Source organism: Serinus canaria, chromosome 6, assembly GCF_022539315.1.
Source record: "Serinus canaria isolate serCan28SL12 chromosome 6, serCan2020, whole genome shotgun sequence".
NCBI lineage: Eukaryota > Metazoa > Chordata > Aves > Passeriformes > Fringillidae > Serinus > Serinus canaria.
In genome coordinates this window covers 35,082,198-35,103,019 of record NC_066320.1, presented here as the reverse complement: position 1 = coordinate 35,103,019, position 20,822 = coordinate 35,082,198, and the positions used below count along the sequence as shown (strand labels likewise).

The following is a 20,822-nucleotide window of genomic DNA, read 5'->3' as shown; positions in this document are numbered from 1 at the left end:
TTGTTTAAATTATCCTAGTAGCCAGACAAGGGAAAGTCATTCCTCAATAAGCTTTGTACATTCCATAACTACAAATGTCTCCTCCTTTTGCCACCTTCCAGCCCATGCTCTGATACCTAAGAGTGTGCCTTACCTGAGTCTTCAAAAAATCAACAACATAACTGGTGAAGAATTTTAACTTCGGTCTTTTCCTGCTTAGTCAAGATCTGCTTTGGCTTTTACAGACAACTTTCTAGATACGCCCCAGGGAAACCTGCAGCAATTAATACTACAGCAGTGTGTACCTCAGCCTCATGAAAGACATTTGCTGAAGTCAAACAACACACTCATGTTTATGTACTCACAGCAATGAATACTGAGACCACCTGACTGTACACAGGACTAAAACCCATTAGCCCTCCCACCTCTACTACTCTTGTGCTCAAAAAATGAAGTACCTTGGTCTCCACCAATATATCCTTCAGAAGCAAACAGTACATTGTACAAACTCAGAAAGGAGAGGGAGGTACCATATCAGATTTAAGAGACAGGGATTCCCAAAGTCTGTGAATTATCACATAAGAAAGAATTGAGACGGACTCTTATTTTAATTTAAAACACAAAAATACAGATCCAAATGTCACCATTTAAAATCTACTTGAGTGTAATTCTTAACTTGGTCTTTTCAATTCACATTGACCTAAAAGAAAAGCAAAAGGAACTCACATACCATTTCAGAGTACTCAAAGAACAGCTGAGGCTGGAAAGGATCCCTGGAAATCATACAGTCCAACTGCCTGCTCAATGCAGGGTCAACTAGAGCAAGTTACTTCAGACATCATCCAGCCAGGTTTTGAACATCTCCAAATAGAGAATCCACAGGTTCTCTTGGCAACCCACTCCAGTGCTTCAGCAACCTCACTGTAAAATTCTTACATTTCGGTTTATTCACTTGTATTTCATTCTGAGCCCATGGCCTCTTGTCTGTTTTCTGGATACCACCAAGAATCTTGTTCTGCCTTCTGTAAACCCGTCCCTCAGCTACTTATACCCAAATGTTCTCTTTTCCAGTGTAAACAATCCTAGCTCTCAGCCTCTCTTAGTGTGACAGTGCTCCAATTCTTTAATCATATTCATGTCTCTCTGCTGGTTTCACTGCAGCATGCCATGTCCTTCCTGTACTGCAGTATCTAGAACCACACACAACTCCACAGACGTGGTTTCACTAGTGCTGAGTAGATGAAAGTAATAATTTTCCTTGACCTGCTGGCTATGTTCTTTTCCATACAACCCTGGACACTGTTGGCCTGCTTTGCCCAAAGGCCATATTGCTGGTGTACATTCCATTTGCTGTCTACCAGGATCCCTATGCCTTTTCACTGAACCTGCATTCAAGGCAGTCAGTTCTCCAGCCCATACCAGGCATAAGACTCAGCATTTCCTTTTACTGAACTCCTAAGGTTCCTGCCTGCCCATTCCTGCAGCCTGCTAAGATCGATCTGAAGCACAAGATCCATCCAGCAGCACAAAGCACAACCATCTCATGTAGCTCTCTCTCCTTCCCAATTGTGAAGTAAATGTTCCATATTTCTACCTTTGCTTCCATGCCACCCATTCCCACTCGGGATTTGGTTCCAAATGTTACAGACTGCTGGTCACCTGGGTAGAATATGTCAATAAGCTTTGCGTCATCAGACCCTGGAGGGCTGTCAAAGAGTCCTGAAATAAATCATAAAAATCAGTTATATACCCTCATGTCGAAAGCTCACCCATGAAAAAAGGAAAAAAAGAGAAAAAAACAAAAGCAATCGACATGAGGCTAAAAAGCTGTGTTCCACTTTATAGCATTGAAAACTTCCACCGAACCCGTCTTGTCATGGGACCGAAAGCACAAAATTCTTAACTGGCAGACCCAAAAGGTACAGGTTTATTGAAAACCTAAAAATAAGAAGCCAAAAGCCCACATGCTGAATAGCAGCAAGAAAGCTGCAAGGAAATGACATTTGGTTGAGGTTTGAGACAGTTTGCAGATTTCAGATGCTCAAAATCAGGCCTTACATACACCGCAACCGAACTGGCAAAGAATAGTCCTCCTCACCAAACACTGAGACAATAACCTTGAAAGGTGGATTGCACAGTGAGAAAACAGGCAATTCAGAAACATGTAACAGGGTAACTATTCAATTCTACTAAGAAGGAACACAACACTACAAATACATATTCCCATTAGCATTTTTTAAAATAAGTAATTTAATGTCACTATACTTGGAGTGGAATGACACTTTGATTACCCAACATATTAAACTTCAGCTCTACCACTACACTTCCCAGAAATGCTATGTGCACAAATACTGCCACAACAAACTAGAGAGCACAAATGCAGTCTATCTGTGCCCATCCTCGATAGCATGGGAAGTAGAGGACATCTCTCCATAAACAAGCTGTCACACTGAATGAATAAGCTTGGAGGAGAGGTGGGCTGGTTTTGGGTATTTTTACAAACTCTTTTGGCTATTTCTGAGTTGTTCTAAGACAGTCATTTTGACTAGAGTTAACCAGCTAGAACAGAATTAACCAGCTAGACTAGAAAGAAATGCAGCTTCATCTGCTAAAAGAAACAGTGCTTATTGTGGAAAGACACCTCTTTCCTCCTCAGGGCCTCAAGCATGTGCTGAAGGCCAGGATCTACTGAAAGAAACCCATCTGGACAAGATGAAAAGAATATGTGACTTAGGGTGATCTGGACTGCATTGATCTGAAACCCACTACCTCCTCTCTCTAGAAGAGGAAATTCAACATCCATAGGTGACAGGCTTATGTCACAACAATGCAGCTTAGAAGACTATAGCAGTTTAAGTCAAAAGGGAGACAGAAAAAGCTAGCAAGATCCAAGTATCTGGAAAACAATGACCAGGACTTGCTATACACTGATAATTCACTGACAGAACCTGCTGCCAGAGGAAACAAACTATTGTAGAATAGTATTTGGTTTATACTCCTGATTCAAGACACATAGCTTTTATTCTGCATACTATTCCCGACTATCATACAACCCTGAGAAGCTCACAGAAGTACTATAGTACATGTGGTATTCTGGGATCTGGAACAGGTCTCAGGTTCACATGCATTCTCATCCACCCAGATTCAACAGTGTGTCAGACAGTGTTTGGTTTATGCCACAGCATCAACATTGGGTATAGGTCTTAAGGAGTTATTGTAGTACATTGCAATTGTCCTTGAAAAACAGATGAACTGAAGAGATAAGTAAAACAGGAAAAGAGGTTGGTCTGACAATCTGATGTGCTTCACTAAAACTTCACCAGAAATTAGAGAAATTGCTCACAAACCTTCCACATCTGAAAGAACAATCAGGAGATCAGTTTTCATTTCCACAGCCAGTCGTGCTGCCAGACTGTCATTATCCTTCACACTAATTACCTGCAATACACATGCACATCAGAAGCAGTGAATAGTGCGAGGAACTAAGAAATATTTGGTGCCAACATAAAAAAGCAATTTACCTCAGCACTAACAAGTCCTTCTGAGCTACTTTTTTCACACCCACTGGAAACTTCAAAGGTGGTATTTGTGTGAAAGTACATATGCTTCAGTAAAGTGGTATCCAAATGACAAGCAGTGTCATCAGTACTTCCATTTCTCCACCCTAGTGCCCAGTGACAGGGCAAAAGGCACTAACTGACGCTGTTTTAAGAAGGGGTGCAGGATTAGATGACCTGCAGAAGCATGCTTGTTTTTGGTAAAGCAGACAATATTTGCCCTGGGTTCATCCCACAACACTGCATCATGCCAAATACAGACAGTCTTCTAGTACTCTCTGCCCATAATTCTGTGTCTTTGCTTTCTCTGCTGCAGACTTCAGAGGTCCCCTGTTATGGCATTAGTCAAGTACACATTAGTGCTGCATCATCTGCAAGCAGGACCCCCCTCCATTGCAATACTTTACCCACATTTACCCCCTGCAGATCACTGTTTGGCTCTGGAGGTGGAACAACTGCATCGTTAGTGTTAATTATAGGGACAATATTCATCCTTAAAAGTTCATGTAATGTTCCATTTAAGTTGCGACGCTTCTGTTCATCATGGAAATCCAGATTAGTGACTAAAATCTAAAAGGAAGAAAGAAACTACTTAGCCTACCACCATTCCTATAAGAACATCATATAAACTTATGTATTTACATGTCAAAACAGAGCAGTCATGCCTTTTGGATCACTACAGAAACAAAAGCCACATTTAAAAAATACAGAAAACAAGTGAGAAATATTCTTTCCACAATATGAGCAGGTTTATTCCACTGAAGCCTGTAATAGCCTATCTCAAGCTGGTAGGTCACACGTTCCAAGAATGAACTTGGAAAACAAGATGGAACACAGATTGCTCACTATAACTACTAAGGCCCTGGACAATTCAACAGATTGCTCAAGATGCTGCCTTTCCAGTTTTTCCTCCCACTTTAATGTTCCTACTTGTAGCGAGCAGAAGGAATGCTTTATATCAAAACTTTTCTTCCACTCACTAGAACTCACTTGCTCTTCTGAAATAATCTTGCCTCCTGCACGCAGATAGCACCTCTTTCTTTCGGTTGTTTTTAGTTTTAAGACAAAGAACACCCTCAATGTCTGCTCTGGAGAGATTTTTTTGTTGTTGTTTTTACTCTGTCATTGGACATTTGAGAACTAAGCAAACAACTCCACCACTCAAATGTACAATAGCACTTGAAATCAATGTGTATGCTAAGTTTTTTGGCATGGGCAATTATTTTACATCAAAGGAATGATGGTTATCAACAGATTTGAACAAGATTACAATCCAGCATGACCTATCATGATTTTTAAGCTGTGTTATAAACAATTTGGCCATATTGTCTCTACCATATTACAGTAAGGCATTCCTCCAAGAAAACTTCATACTAGGCTCCTAAATTTGTTTAAAGTGTCTAAACAAATAAGGCCTTACAGTTAAAGCAAATCTGCATTTTCAGAATATTTAAGATAAGCAAAGCCTGTTTAAGACTAATTCAACTGACACAAGAGTAGTTCAACTTGCAGCCTTCAGTATAAGACCCAGGCCAGGGATACCATCATCCACAAGTTGGAAAGGTTCCAAGAGGAGATGGACAGCAAGTTCTGATGTGTGGATATGCACTTCTGTCAGCTTTACAGAATGTGTCGCAGTTTAGCCACTTGCGGTTTTTAAACCCTCCCTTTGGACCATCAACTTCAGGTTTTGTGAAGAGATCTTAACAGACCCTTCCTGCCTATAAAAGAGCAGGACACACCTGAACTCCAAATAGAAAAAGCATATTCATTTTATGTTGACAATAGATAACTCAGTTTCCGAAATATTTAGCAAGGCACTCTTGTATAAGCTACCATTTATGTGACAATAATGAGCTCCAAAAGTAGCAGGTCAATCTAGGAAAGGAGTGCCTTACTTGAGCTGCACAGATGCTGTACTGCGTAAACATGGCCTCATACAGAGCCATTAATCCACTCTGTCCAGCTGCTGCACAGGCTCGGGCCTCCAAGACCGGAATAGCCTACAAAGACAAAGAGCAGCTGTCAGGCAATGACTTGAACAGGTAGTACCCAACACTCAAGGAAAAGCAGGAGTGCCACCAGCCTCTCACCATATCTTTTAGCTGACTCTGGCCTGAATGAAGTGCTTGTCTCACACTCTGAGAAAGCAAGATCTCATGACGCAACCGCTGCTTTCCAAAAGCTACAGCCCCACTGGTGACGATCATCATCTCTCGGCCCTGATTTTGCAGCATTGAGACCTGTAAGTACAGGAAATAAGAACCAGCGCCTGACATATGATCAGTGAGAGCAAAACAGTCCTGGCTACTATAACCTTGTGCTCACCAATTCCTGCTAACACAAGGATTTTGATTTCTCTGTGGATGTGCAAAGCAAGGCAATAACCCTTCATGATACTTTTGCACACTTTCCTGGCCACTTGGAAGCTTTGCCAAGGACTGCATACAATCTATAACTTCTTACAAACTTTCTTTTCACAATACCAGCTTTTGTGACTGAAAAATGCTTGAATCCATCCATTCCCAAAGCTACCATTATACAGTAACTTTGAATTCTAGAACTGAAGAGGCCAACTCCCAATAGTAAAGCTTTTGATTAGTTCTTCCTTACATGCATCTGGCCAGATTCCTTTCAAAGCCCCAAAGCTAAATGTCTTACATTAATTTAATGTATTAGCTTTACTTTACTTCCCAGAAAGGACATGTGCAGTGCTCACCAAGATAATCCTTTTATTTTGGAGAAGAAATACATGAGGTGATCCCATCAGTTTTTCCTAGAAGTAATGAGGTTTCAGGCTTTTCTTTGGAGGAACTCAGCTAATGCTCAAGTGATCAAGAAGGGTTGACTCATTTTGCAGAGTTCACATCCTTCAGCGCCACCTTCCCACTACAGACAGCTAATGCCCCAGCCACATCTTACGTATTGCACAAAATATCACTGTGCAAATCTCTCCCTCTATACTGGGTTTGGCCAAGATGGAGTTAACATTCTTTACAGGAGTCTGTATGATACTGTGTTTCAGATTTCAGTTCTAAAACAGTTTTGGTAACATTCCAACCTTTTGGCTATTGCTAAATAGTGCTTGCACAGCATCAAAGCCTCATCTTTCCCCCATGAGGAGAAGCACTAGCAGAGTCATCAAGGCTTTCCTTGTTCCACTATGTCTGATCCCAGCAGGTAAGGTAGCAGCTGGGCACAAAGTTCAGAGAGGACACATTTGAGATAGCTGACCTTAAACTGGCCAAAGGACTTTTCACAACATATAATGTCACACACAGTAATAGAGTTGCAGAATAGGAAGATGCAGGAGGTTGTCTTCCAAGGTGGCCACCACTCAAGAACTAGCAGGGCATTGGTCTGCTTGTGTGAGGTAGTGATTGCCATCACAGATTTCTTTTCCCCTCTCCTTGACTTATTAAACTATCTTTATTTCAACCTATGAGTTTTCTTACTTTTGCTATTCCCATTTTCTTCCCAATCTTACTGGTGGTGGGAACAGGTGAGGGGAACAAATAGGAGTCTGTGTGGATGCTTAGCTGATAGTCAGGATCAACCCACCACACCTTCGAGAAACAATTTAGTGAGCTACATGGTTTATAGTACTGCAGCATAGGGGGTTGAAAAGGGAAAGGCTAACACATTGTTTTAAAGAGTGTCAATATTTTATAATGGTTTACTACAATCTTTTGTAGTATGCAACAATCACTGAGTACCTGAAGTAAACACAAATGTTCAGTCACAGAATTACCTGCTCTACAATAGAAGCCAGCCTCCCAAGGGCCAAGCCACACTCATCCCCTCGAGTAACAACAGCACTACCCAGCTTTACTACAATCCGTTTTGCATGCTTCAGCTCGCTGCGGTGTGCAAATGATTTCCCATGTGCACGGCTGAGTGGCACGGTGATAAATGGAATATTGCTCCAACAACGGATGGATTCATTCCTTAATCTTCGCGAAGGGAGATCTGTGGATAGAGAAAGAAAGAAAAAAAACAAACCAGTTGTAAGTGTTTCATTGAGACTTTTGACTCTTCATAATATACTTCCCAGTAACTGGGAATGAGAAGCTAGCTTTCAATTCACTAAAACAAAGTGAGAAACAGGATTATCTGAGCAGCATTAACCATCCCTAAGGCACAGAAAGCAAAATCCCATGCAACACAGAGCTCTGACTCTGGGAATCTAGAAGACCAAACTGAAAGACACAGTAAAAGAGCCTATATAGCTCACATCTCAAGGACTAGTTTTAAAAACAATCTACTTTGCCTTGCCTCGCTACATAACAGTTTCAGAGAGTTTTCCTGTCTGAAGTAGTACAGAAAGCCTGATTTTTAGAAAAGAAACATAGCTTTTAAAACATCTCTAAGCCAGGTATTTCTGTGCATTGCTCAACTAGGGAAAATGAAGGGGCGTGACAGATTTACGAACTCCAAGTCACATGCTGACACTGCGCTGTTCAAGCCCTTGAACAGGCCTCTTGAAGATGCGTTTGTGCTCCAAGCCTGTCAATGTTCCGGAGGCATCTGGACAATGCCCATAGTGTGCTTTAGCTTTGGGCAGTCCTGAAGCATCAGGCTATGGGACTAGCTGACCACTCTGTCTGACAACTAACTATTCTATTCCAGTCAATCCTAATCAGTGTATCATCTGAAGATGCAGAGGTATCTTTACAAATCAGTGAACATTATACCTTACTATTTAGTACTACTATTTAGTATTTGCCTAACCTACACAGTATAATCAGAAAGGAGTTTATTTCCAGTTCTCTTGGCTTTAGGGTTAAGAAGGTTCCAAGAAGGTAGCTGCTGAGAGCTAACCAGTATCTGAAAAGAAACCCTTTAGTTTTTAAAAGAAAAATTAGGGAAAAGACCACAGTTCTAGAACAAGCAGAGAATTCAATTCATCCCCACTAAAGTCCTAATCATTACTCTTGCTCTATGGCCACATAAATCTACCTCTTTTAGTTATTTTACACTGGACCGACATGTGAAATTGGCTCCCACGTTACACATGCAGAACATTTATGGAGATGCAATTAATTTGCTCCCTATGCAATTAAGAAGGAACTGACACAGCCATCCAGTCCAGGTTTTGGACAAGTAGGCTTAACGGGATTCCAGTTTTTATATCCCATACCTGTCAACAGTTTCACTTTTTTAATAAAGAAAGGGACACATATGAAACATACTTAAGTATCTGGAACTGCAGATCCTTCACTGTGTAGCCTGCACAAGGCTTGCTTCTCAGGAGTAAAGAGGAAGAATTTCAAAACACACAAGCTGAATAGAATAGGAAAGAAATGTGGAGAACAAACAGACAGCAGTGGAGAACAAAAAAAAAAAAAAAATCCCTGTCATAAATTATGACTCCAGCTTTACATCACAACTGATGAAGTGACAGGAGTTGCTCCACTGCTGGATACTATCAATACTTGGGAACAAACTTCTCATAGGTAGCACTGTGAAAACTACCAACTTCAGAAAATGAGGAATACTTGGAAATGTTACAAATACAGAAGTCAACAGAGCTGTAGCTCATAAATAAAAAGTTTAGAATTTTCAAGATTTTAACATCTAATTCATATAGTTATTAATAAAAGAGAACTGTTAATAGACCAGTGAGAAATCATTCTTGCAGGCAATGGTAAACAGCTTCTCTCTTCATCTAATACAGTTCATCCGTCCTTACCTTTCATATTTCAGACCAATAATCAAGCAGACACTGAATGGTTCTCTTAAATTAGGTCTTCAGGGAAGAACTAATTACAGGGCACCTATGTATTTAAACTCAGGTTTCCTGCATGCACTTTCCACTTGAATTTAATCCAAGTAAATTTGAGTTTTGCCCTTTGCTTTACTCAAGACATCTGAAAATGCAGATGGGGGAGCAGACACAATCAGATCTTGTTTTCCAGGAGTGCATGAGGTTGAAATAAGGAACTTTTACAGCAGCAGTACTTTTACAACTTTTTTTTCCTTGAAATGTATGTCAGAATGAAAAATACACAGACATCCAGATGAATATTATTGAGTTAAGGGAGAAAGTAACATTGAGAAAGTAGAGCTTCAACTACAGCTCACTTCAGAGGTTGTAAGTTTTCAACAACACTAATGAGGTGGTTTTCCTTTCAACATAGGAAAGAGCAGAGGCATGCCCAGACACATACTGACCAACATTTTAGAAATGTGTGCTTTCTCTCATACATACATAGACGGGAAATGGCTGCGGTGACATGTGGCGGTGAGACAAAGCACCATCCAGGGGAACGGACAAGAGGGCTCAGAGCAGCTCGAAACATTTTGAGATGCCTTCTGCAAATCAAGGATATCTGCAAGACAAAACGAAGGGAGGATGGTTAAATAGCAATGACTGTCCATCTGTATTTCTCTCCTCGCCCACTCCCTCAGTCCAACTCCTCTTTTCCTGTTAAAAAAGGAAATACAATCTTAATACAATTAAGATCTTAATACAATTTCCTCGTGCCCACTCTCCATTTTGCAGAATTTGCACATGGACTATGATATAGAAGAACTTAAGGCCCCTCTTCCTTACTTGCTGCCAGATCTTTATTAAAGGTAAAGAATAAAACATGGCTCCCTGAGAAGGGAAAACACTATTAGCGAATGTACCTACAGTGGATAAAAGTAATATTTTTTTCATGGAGAAGCCTGGAAGAAAAAAGTAGAGAGGTTGTATCATACAGACTTCTCTGTACACCTCACAAGAGACCATCTTACTGTATTTCTCATGAATCTCAGCCCTATTCAATACAGGAAATATGCTCATTCACTTTTCCCTGAGAACTATCAAATTACAAGATCTTATCTTGATTACAAATAAAGACACAAATTTCCCAGCACTTGGCATTCGTTTCCCTTGACTGAACCTTTAAACACTCAGGATTCTTTAACTCTAAAATTCACTAGAGTAAGTACACAGCAAACAAGGGATATACAATTACCCATCTCCTATGACAGGTCTAGTTCAAGTACTGCATCTAGTTTCACCACGGAAACAAACGAGATTAGGAAGAATCCAGTTCTCCCAGACAGACAGTATTTAAACCACAAAACCTCTCCTTCTCCTTTTACAAACCTTTCCTTCCTTTCCTTGCTTTCAATCCATTTTCCAGCAACATTGAAATATAGCAAAAAAACTGCAAAAACTATGGTACAGAGAAAGCATTGAAAAGAGGACACTTGAAGAAGCCTCATTACCCTACATCAATAGCGTACTATTATCCCTCACTATAATCCTTACCAAAATATACACAACTACATTAGACAAGGCAGCCACCAGCACATAATGCTCCTCCTGTCTAGTAAAGCTTACATTGCACGGCACTTTAATAATATTAATCTGCAATGTCCTTCACAGTTCTGTATTTCCAGGATGAGCCAGACAAAGGATTCTGAGCAGATCATGCAACGCTGTCACAAAGTTCTCTTCTCATAATAGGGTAAGCTTAAAGCGGGGGAACAGTAGTACCTAGACAAAGGTTCTCCCTTTGAACCCTTACCAGGCACCTCATGCACCTGCCTCCAGGGTTGCACAATTCCCACTATTTATGTTTCAACCTTCCACCTTCAAGCTCACCTTGACCTCTTCTGTTAGACACTGTCTTCTCAAGGGGGTCTTACTAGGTCTCAGAGAGATGCTCCAGATCCAGCAGCTCCTGACATGAGCTGGCAAACACCAGGTTCTTTATCCAGACCCCTTTCCACAACAAACCCCCTGAATGGAACTGCCCGGTCCTCTTCAGCTCCCTCTACAGACTATGCCCCTTAAAGGACAGAAACAGGCACGCTACCTGAAGTTTCACCTCCAGACACCTCCTCTTACCTCTCCTGTCAGACCTGCAACTCCTGCTATAGTAATAACCTCCACCTGGCACTTCGCTGTCACAGAATACAGACCACACTGGCCGGATCAAACTGTGCCATCTCCTTGGCTGCTCCTACTCATCTGCTGGAAAACCACTTCACATTCTCACTACAGGCTGCTTGCAACTAAGAGCAACCTTGTCCTTCTGGAAGACTGTCTCCCGTTTCCCTTTGCCGGAGACAGCTTTGCTAAAAGCAGGCAGACAATGAAGAGTGAGAAGTGTCAGTGTGGATCTTTTGAAGGAAAAAGATTATAAAATATAGCATGTTTCTGAAACTAGGTTGTGAGAGAAGACAAGGACAGCAAGTTAATAAGAAAACAGAGAGTTTAAAACAGCAGGAGGTATCAGTATGTGAAATGGAAATGGATGCTGCCAGAAAACACAAATAAAGCACAGTTTACGATATGTAACTACAGGCTTTTTTCAGGCTAATAAAACTCCTTCTCTCCTCTCACTCAGTCAAGGATTTAAAGTTAATTTTAATCCTCATTTTCTATTCCACTCACATTTCCACCACTTCCATAGCTGGAAGGGTTCTGAGATTCAGTGACCAAAAAAAAAAAAAAAAGGTGTAGAATTAAAATTAATTTTTTAAAAATAAAACTTTCCTTCCTTACTTGGAGGAAGCAATAAAAAAAAAAGAAAAATGCATTATTCAGGTATTCCTTCTAGCATCAGCTTAATTTTTTTTTTTCCACTACCAGAAAAACCTAATTCTTCCAAACTAGTCTCCAAACATGACCTTTAAAAATATCATTTTCCTATTATCTTTTTAAATAATGAAAGTTATCCTTGTATTATTGCTCATAGAAAGCAATACCATGTCCTAGTTTTCATGTATTTATTATCATTAAAACAGCTGTTAAGTAGCACAGTACATTTAGATGCTGTTCCAGATCAATGCAAAGAGATTTAGCTACTCTCCAAAGCAACCAGCGATCTCAAATTCTAAAATTTCTGCCTTGAAAACCAGAGTCTATAACACTGTTTGTTCAGTCTGTTGGCTGCAGAGCCATAGCATGTCCACAATTACTTTTAGTGAATTGATTAAACTAAATAAACTGTTTTCACAGTTTTGGATATAAAGGCAAATATCTGAGCATTAAAACATTCCACAAGCGAAAAAATTCTGGAAGTCAAACTCTGATCGACAGAACTATTTTCCAAAACACTTAAGCACAGAAACAGAGATAAAACAAGTTCAAAGGAAATGCACATAATTTCTATGAAGTAAGTCTTTCCCACAACACAAATTTTAAGTCCTCGGTAACATTCAGAGGCTTTTATTATCTAAACCGCTTCATTACCTTACCAACTGCAAGGGAAAAAAAAAAAGATCTGCAGCTCTTCGTGCAAACCCTAGAAACATTCCCAGAGAGAAACCAGTTCAGAAGAACTGACTAAAATAAATGAAAACTTCAAATAAATGGTCTTTAGAGCAGCTCGCATATAGGTTCACCAGGGTTCTGCAGATGGTATACGTGCAGAGAAGCGGCAGTTCAGAGCAGCAAGTACCATGCGATTCCTTTCTCTCAAGAACGCATCCCAGCAGTACAGCCCGGTCACGGCAGAGCTGCACCTCGTCCTGGCCTCGGAACCCCTCCGAGCGCTGACCAGGGCAGTACCTGCAGGAGCCTGGTGTTAGTCCATTCTGCCAGATCCAGCCTATAAATGAGTTCTGCAGCACAGGAGGCGCTGTACAGCAGCAGCGGCGGCGGCGGCAGGGCCGGGCCCTCGGTGGCCTCTCAGCGGAGCGGAGGCCGCGCGGCTCTCCCGGGGCTCTCCCGGAGCTCTCCCGGAGCTCTCGGACCCCGCGCGCTCCGCGGGCCCACGGAGCAGCACGCGCAGGCAGACCGGCCACACACGGGCGCGCTCCCGCCGCCGCGGCCCCGCTGACCCACCGCAGCCAATCCCTGCCCGGAGCGCCCTCGGCCGCAGCCAATCCGCGGCCGCGGCGGCAGCAGCCACGTCACGTCACCGACCGCCGCCTCGCCGTACCCGCCCGCGCTCCTTCCCCCCGGCGCTAGCGGAGATGATGTAATTCCACTCCACGTTGCAGCACAAAATCCTGGCCTTTGTAAGTTACAGCATTAACAACTGTTTAGTCTAGCCCCAGACTAGTTCAGACAGCCCTACCCGAAGCAAAAGCTGCTGAGCCATCTCCCACAGCGGCCTCCCTTAACCTGGATTCTCCTTGTTCTCACATGTTTGCAGTCTGCTGCACAGCAGATGAAAGGGATCTGCAGCCAACCTTCTGAGACTGGCTTTAGCTCGTTACGCCGTTTACATCCTTTCTTTTCTCCACTGCAGCCCAAACCTCTTCACAAGTGCAAGAGTGCTGGCTTTGCTCTCCACTTACTTCCCATATCCCATTTGAAGTCACTTCTAAATTAAGGGAATTGGGGTAATTTAGAACCATAGAATATCCTGAGCACTGAAGGACCCACAGGGATCATCAAAGTCCAGCTCCTGGCCCTGCATAGGACAGCTTCAACCATCACACCACATGCCTGAGAGTCTTTCAAATGCTTCTTGAGCTCTGTCAGCCTTGGGCCCATGACCGGGGTCTGACAACCCTCTAGGGGATGAACCTTTTCCTGATGTTCCAGCCTAAACATCCCTTGACACAGTTCCAGCGGTTTCCTCAGGTCCTGTCACTGGTCACAGAGAGCAGAGGTCATTGTCTTGTCCCTCCGCTGCCCCTTGGGAGGAAGATGCAGAGTGCAACGATGTCTCCCCTCAGACTCCTCCAGACTGAACAAGCTAAATGCCCTCAACAGCTCCTCGATGGCTTTCCCTGGAGACCTGTCACCATCTTTGCAGCCCTCTTTTGGATGCATCCCTGACTGCAGCGGCCTTAGATGCAACCAGTCCGCAACCGTGGTGGCCCTAATCCAACCCTAAGCATCACACCTACACAGCTAGGAAAAGCACTGTCAGCTGCCATGGGCACTGCCTGGTGCTTTAGATCCCTCCAGGGATGGTGACTCTATCACTACTGTGAACAGTGAATGGGTGCCAGTGCCTGACCTTTTCTGTGAAGAGTTTTTCCTAATATCCAACCTAAACCTCCCTTGGCACTTCTTGAGGCCATTTCCTCTCATCCTGTCACTGGTTCCTGGGGAACAGAGACAGACTCCCACCTGGCTGCATCCTCCTGTCAGGGAGGATGGCACAGAGCAAGAGGGTTTTCCCCCTGAGCCTTCTTTTCTGCAGGCTGAACCCCCTCAGCTACCTCATGTGAGTTGTGCTCAACACCGTTCCCTAGCTCCATTCCCTTCCCAGGACACACTCTAGTCCCTCACTGTCCTTCTTACAGTGGAGAGCCCCAACACTGACTTGAGGATTAAAGCTGCAGGCCTCACCAGTGCCCAGTGAAGGGCAATGGTCACTACCCTGGGCATGTGGCCACACCATGGCTGATACAAGCCAGATGTCATAGGTGTTGTCACGTGGGCTCATATTCAGCCAGTCGACCAGCACACCCTGCCTTTTCCTGTCATTCTTCCCCCAGCCTGGAGCACTCCATGGGGCTGTGGTCACCCACAGGCAGGAAGAGCACTTCACTTTGTTGACCCTCATACCACTGGTCTTGGCCCACCAATCCAGCCTGTCCAGATCCTTCTGGAGAGCCTTCCTGCACAACAGCAGACAAACATTCCTGCACAACTCAGTGTCATCTTCAAGCACTCATCACTGCAATTGGCAGAAAGCACAAATCTATAGCTTTTCATCTTCAAAGACACCACCAAATCCACAGCAGACCCCCAGACACTAGTTATACTGTTTCCTGTCCTCACCTATGTTATATTACCACTGTTATATTCCTATTAGAATTCAAATAAATTCCAACAGTATCAATTCCCATATTGTTGCAAGGGAGTTGTTCTGTGGGCTATTTTTGTTTATTTGTTTGGGGGGGCTGTTTATTTTTTTGTTTTGTTTTGTTTTCTTAAATTGTAAATATCACCTTCTGGGATCAAGAAACAATCTTAAATTAAGGTCTCAAAATTGCAGAGAAAACTTCACAAAGAATGTAGAATATTCAAGTGGTGGGAAGTGGAGTTCACGACATTTGGAAAAACTTCAGTATCTCAAGAATTAACAGAAAATCCAACTCACAATTATCTGTCATTAACATATCACTCTCTCCAAACAAGGGAAATTAAACAACTCCCCCAGCTCCTGCTAAAAAGAAGAAAAAATACCAAAACCATAAGATCCTCCCCATCCTTCTCCCCTCAAAAACCCCAAACAAACAAAAAAAAACATACCCCAAAAATAATGTCATCATAAGGTCTTTGTTAGAAGACTATTTGGAGACCTTTACTTTGCCAGAAGTGGAATTTGGTTTAATCATATTAATGCAGGTAAGCCCTGCTCTCCCCTCCTCCCCACTCCAATTATTAGCAATTGCAGAGTAAAATGAATGACAACTCCAGAATGTTGGTCACTCACAAAAAAATTAGAATGGCGACTAAAGGTGTATCACAACAGTTGACTTATTTTTTTTTGTATTAAGACAAGCCTTTTTTCTATATTAAGTCAAGCCTTTCAGGAGGTGGACTTTGCTGATCACTTCCAACACAGAATATTCTGTGATTCTGTGATTAATTTCGAAAAGCTAACAAGAAATGGAAATGCTCTCATTTTAAGCTCACCTGGCCAATTTTTAGCATGTGCGACTTCTGTAAAATGTGCTTCCAAATAAAAAGCAAAAGGTTCTCCATAACCATTGCAGATACTGAGGTGCTGCTTTTCTTTTTCAGATACTCGAATAGGTATTGAATTGGTAAGAGAAAATGCATACAAAATAAATCAGTGGTTTCATTTGCCACATGAAACCAGTAGTTTTTATGGAAGGACCCTTGTTAATGGCAGGGAATCCTAGATTTCCTGTGGTCAGCAGTTACTTACCTTAGTGTAGTGTACTTACCTTTGCAAGCATACTAAGAAGTGAGCAATGTAAAACTGCAGTTTCAGGCAGTTAAAGATAGTAAACCTTCAGTAATCCTAAAGAGAGCTCCATCTTCAAGAAAAAGTATGGAACTATCCTAATGGTAATAACCATGTGTGTAGGCACATATGCTTCAGTCCACCTGCCTGCATCCCAGACATAACTGCAAGAAACACAAGTACATCTCTGTGCAAATATTTTATTCCCCAGCTAATTAAAAAGACAAAAATGAGGAAAAAAAATCACACAGAGTATCTGCTTTAGTCAAACTTTCTAAGTGAGGAACATAAGCTCAGGTTAATTTAATCAAGCACTATTAAACCACTAATAAACCTCAATATAGGATTAATTAGCATCTTTCAAGCATTTCCTTCTTCCTAACATCTCTTTACTCTTGCCTCAATTAAATCTTGCTACTTTCTTCCACCACCTGTTTTGAGCACTGAGCAGCAAAACATCAGGTTGCATCAGCTGTTAAGATCCCATTCTGTTCCAGTTTCCCTACATCCATCAAATGAAGGTTGTACAATTGCCAGACATCACATAAGTAAACAAATAAAAAAAAACAAAACTCATAGGTAGAACAGCAGTCTATCAGATGCCCAGATAAATTACATGGGTAGGACAAGAAAGCAATCAAAACTAGTAGAATACTCTCCTAGTTTCCAGCTTTGTGGAGACTGGGGTTATTCACCTTCATATGACTGATGATTTTAAAGACCTGCAGTGCAACTACCTCCTCATTCCTCCATCTGCTGTCATGTTCGAGTTGTCCCTGAACAATTCTAGCACCAGAGGAGCACCACTTTTGCCACCCCTTCTGATCAAAGCTGCAATTCCTGTCCCCAAGCAAGACAGCTTGATCACAGTAATATTGTGCTCAGAGACTAACTGCCCACCCATCTATACAAGTGAATATTAGCACCAGAAAGAGAAGCACAGCAATTCCTTAGACTACACTGCCACTAAGACATCTGCATAGGATGCTCTTGTTTTCCTTATATCAACGCTATTTCATATATATGTAATGATCTCCAGTGCTCTTCCTCCACCTCCTTGATTAGTCCAAACACAGTGCCACATGCTAGCCAAGGGAAAGTCCGGAACGGCAGTAGAGAACAGAGTACTCAAATTTGGACAAAGAAAGGATTAATATACTGGCATAATACGGTCTTTTATTCTGCATTTCATTCCTTAAGTGATAATTTCTACTATTCTATTTACTTTTTTTTTCCACTACACCTTGAACTGACTTTTCAGAGTATCATGCACAGTGACTCTCAGATATTTTCTTCCCCAGATGCAGCAGAAAACCATAAAAATACCGTTGCTTTTGTATTCCTAGTAACACAACATGCAATATGAACAGCTGAACAATTACTGAAGCTAAGCTTGAAAGATGCTTACTTTGCTATTGAACACAATTTTTATGACAATCATGACAAAATAGTGGCTTAGAAGAGCAAGGAAATATAGCAAAAAAATAAACCAGCAAAGCAGTTTACACAACAAAAAATATTCACTGACACAAATATGGAAGAGGCAATATTGTTTCTAAAGTGACTAAACATAAATACTTTACTACAGAGCAGAAAAGAAGAAAAGTTTATTTTAACCCTTCATAAATTGCTTCTCAGTATCCTCAAGAGCAAATCTGGGAAGAGGAAGAAGGTAAACACTCCACGTATCCATCAGTTTCAGGGTACAGCATCAGCATACGTATAAGCAGGTGGAAAATTTTTATAAGCATATGGAAATATTTGAGTTATTTTTCATTTGAAAAATTAAAACTCTTGACTTCATAATATGGACACAGTTGTCAAATAATTCTGGTAAACCATTTAAGCTTTGCTTAAGTCTCCATTATCTAGAGTTTGATTACTCTTTCCAGAGAGCTATCAGATTACTTAAAAAAACCTCTTATCTGACCCTGTTCTGTCTACTGTGAAGAAACAGTATGTGAAGAACACAGGCTTATCACAAAGTGGGGTCAAAACCTAGGGAGTGACTGTTAGCTATCATGCAAGTGTCAGGAGGGTTTAAATACTTTCTTTGGGCATGAAGAAATCTTGTAAGTAGGCACAAGAGACCGGCAAAGAAAAAGAAACCTTCACAGGAGCAACAGCTCTGCTCTCCCCGATCTCCGGATGGATGAGGCCCGTGCAGCTCTTACCAGTTCGTCGGGCGCTCGCAGGGCATCAAACAGCAATTTCACACTGCCGGGAACTCCCGGCAGCAGTAACGCTCTGAGACCGCCGAGAAAAAGCGACCCCGAATCTGTGCAGCTCTGGAGAGTCTGCGGGGTCCGAGAGATCGGCGGTGCGCGGTGCACCCCGCCAGCTCAAAGGCTGAACTCACTTCTTTCCCTCCAGAGCCCCCAACCTTCTATCACGAGCGACACAGCAGCCGCGCCCAGTTCTCCACGCGAAAGGGAACGCGCAGCACGGACGAAGGGCGGGCACCACCCAGCACGGGACCGCCCCGACGCCGGGGAACCCCGGCGCTCCCTCCGCCACCTCCGCCCGCCGGAGCCGAGCCGCAACGCAGCGCCCGACGCCCAGTCCACTTCCCCGCTCGGGGCACGGCCGAGGCTGCCGTGGCCAGCTCAGCTCGGCGCTGCCCAGCCTGGCTGGGTTCGGCTCGGCCCGTCCCCACTCACCCGCCCGGCTCTGCACGGCGCGGCCCGGCTGGCCAGTGTCTCCCGTCGCTTCCGGCCCCGCACCGCCCCGCCCCCGGCTTCTACAATTGCTCCTGCTTTGAAATTTAAAATTACGTCTTCTACAGAAACGAGGGCTATGTTTGGAAAGGACTTTAAAAACTACCTACTAAGATCGTCTTCACTCGGACAGTGTAAAAACAGACCTACTACCTCAAAAAAGGGAGATACTGGAAAGATGGGTCTAGCTAGAATGCTGGCAGCAGAAAAAGTTTTGTCTCAGCCCTTGGACATGGAGTACAAACTCTCCATTCCTGTACATCTGACATATGAGTCTGCCTTGTGTGTGACAGTGTCATAATGTTGCCTGATATTTAATTGCAACACAGGCTATTTCAGATCAAGCAGGGGGAAAAACAAAACATGATAAAGTAGACATGAAAATGCACTGCCATAGCAAAGTGCAGATTCTAAACCCACAAGCACTGCTGTCGTGTGGCTAGAATTTGAATATGCCTTTATTCAGGCTGGACCAGAATATGGACACGGCTCTTTAGAGCTCTTTTTTCTTGCTTTGACAAAATGTGAAAGGAGACAAACATGAGCTAAAAAATAGGATGTTGGAGCTCAGATAACTACAGTATAAAAGGTGATGCATTCTTACAGCATTTCATGTATTTGCAGCCCATAGAGCAAACAGTATCTCTATGGTTATACCTAACTGAATTACCTCACTAATGGTAAAACATGGATGCCAGATACTTTTCATTCAAGCCCTATCTATCCCAACACATTTAGCATGTTATATTTGGGAAGTTTCTCCAGCTAACCCTTTGTAATTCAGTTACTGTCACCTCTTAATTAATTTCCTGGATTCCACAAATTAGGGACATGAGAGGACATGGGACACACGATAAATGTGTTCTGAGAAAAGCTTTTCAAAAGTATTACAGGCACATCTGAGAAGCCACACATCTGAGAATCACAACCTTTGATTTTTTTTAGCCACACCTAAAAATCAAAGGTTGTTGCTGTGTAACAGTACAGTCCTGTATAATACTGGAATGCACAAAGCTGTGAATGTTCACACCAGCTTGGTTGGGCTGCCCCAGAATAGGAATCAACAGACACTGAAGACACTTGCACAGAATTCGTTCTCAGTAATAAACCATGCAAATAAGGACAAAGATAAACATGTGACATTAACCCAGAAGCTTTTAGATGGGTTGTAGTTTAGTTTTACTTGTGTTATCTCCTTTGATATCCTAATTACTAGTTTTTCAGTTTATTTTTGCATTCTTTTATAAGTTTGTAATGAGGAGAAGCAACAGAGTTGCTATGTGCAGTATAGGTACAAAAGAAACAAATACATTTTTTTAAAACTAGGCTCTGAAATTTTTGGCCTTTATTGATTCCATTGAAGTACTTGGCATCAGATGGGGCAGATTTTTCCGTCATCTGAAGATAAATAATAAAACCTTTTGCTAAAAAATTTTGCTAAAAAAATATACTTTCATCCAACAGCTTCCTGGAACAAGCCTAGATAATCAGACCACCTTTAACTTCAAAAACACTAGACTTATTTCCTAGTCCCAGAGAATGAGCCAGAGGTAAGGTATCGCAGCAAGCTTCAGTCTCAATACAACTACATATTTTCCTAAAATATTCAATGTTTTAGCTTCAGAACTATTCACAAGTCTCTCTGATCTGCTACTAATTTCAGTAGTTATCATTTTCAGTTCAGTTCCTATCTGGAACAAGAGAATGTTTGTTATCTAGGAAAA

General features: G+C 42.2%; 1 protein-coding gene across 4 annotated transcripts in view; it reads right to left on the bottom strand.

The window, feature by feature from the left end:
* Positions 1-19,127, bottom strand: part of ALDH18A1 (aldehyde dehydrogenase 18 family member A1) — a 32,578-nt gene extending 13,451 nt beyond the window's left edge. The window contains exons 1-8 of one of the 4 annotated variants that reach the window (XM_050976525.1): positions 19,042-19,127; positions 9,748-9,868; positions 7,288-7,505; positions 5,630-5,779; positions 5,435-5,539; positions 3,948-4,106; positions 3,327-3,417; positions 1,574-1,698 (exon numbers count right to left, since the gene is read on the bottom strand). In XM_050976525.1, coding sequence (XP_050832482.1) covers positions 1,574-1,698; positions 3,327-3,417; positions 3,948-4,106; positions 5,435-5,539; positions 5,630-5,779; positions 7,288-7,505; positions 9,748-9,838 — 939 coding nt within the window. In that variant the 5' untranslated portion in view covers positions 9,839-9,868; positions 19,042-19,127. Of the gene's footprint in view, positions 1-1,573; positions 1,699-3,326; positions 3,418-3,947; positions 4,107-5,434; positions 5,540-5,629; positions 5,780-7,287; positions 7,506-9,747; positions 9,869-13,050; positions 13,284-18,555; positions 18,855-19,041 lie in introns of those variants that run through there. The other 3 variants (XM_030241237.2, XM_050976526.1, XM_030241238.2) reach the window with 3 other exon arrangements.
* Positions 19,128-20,822: the final 1,695 nt, after the last annotated feature.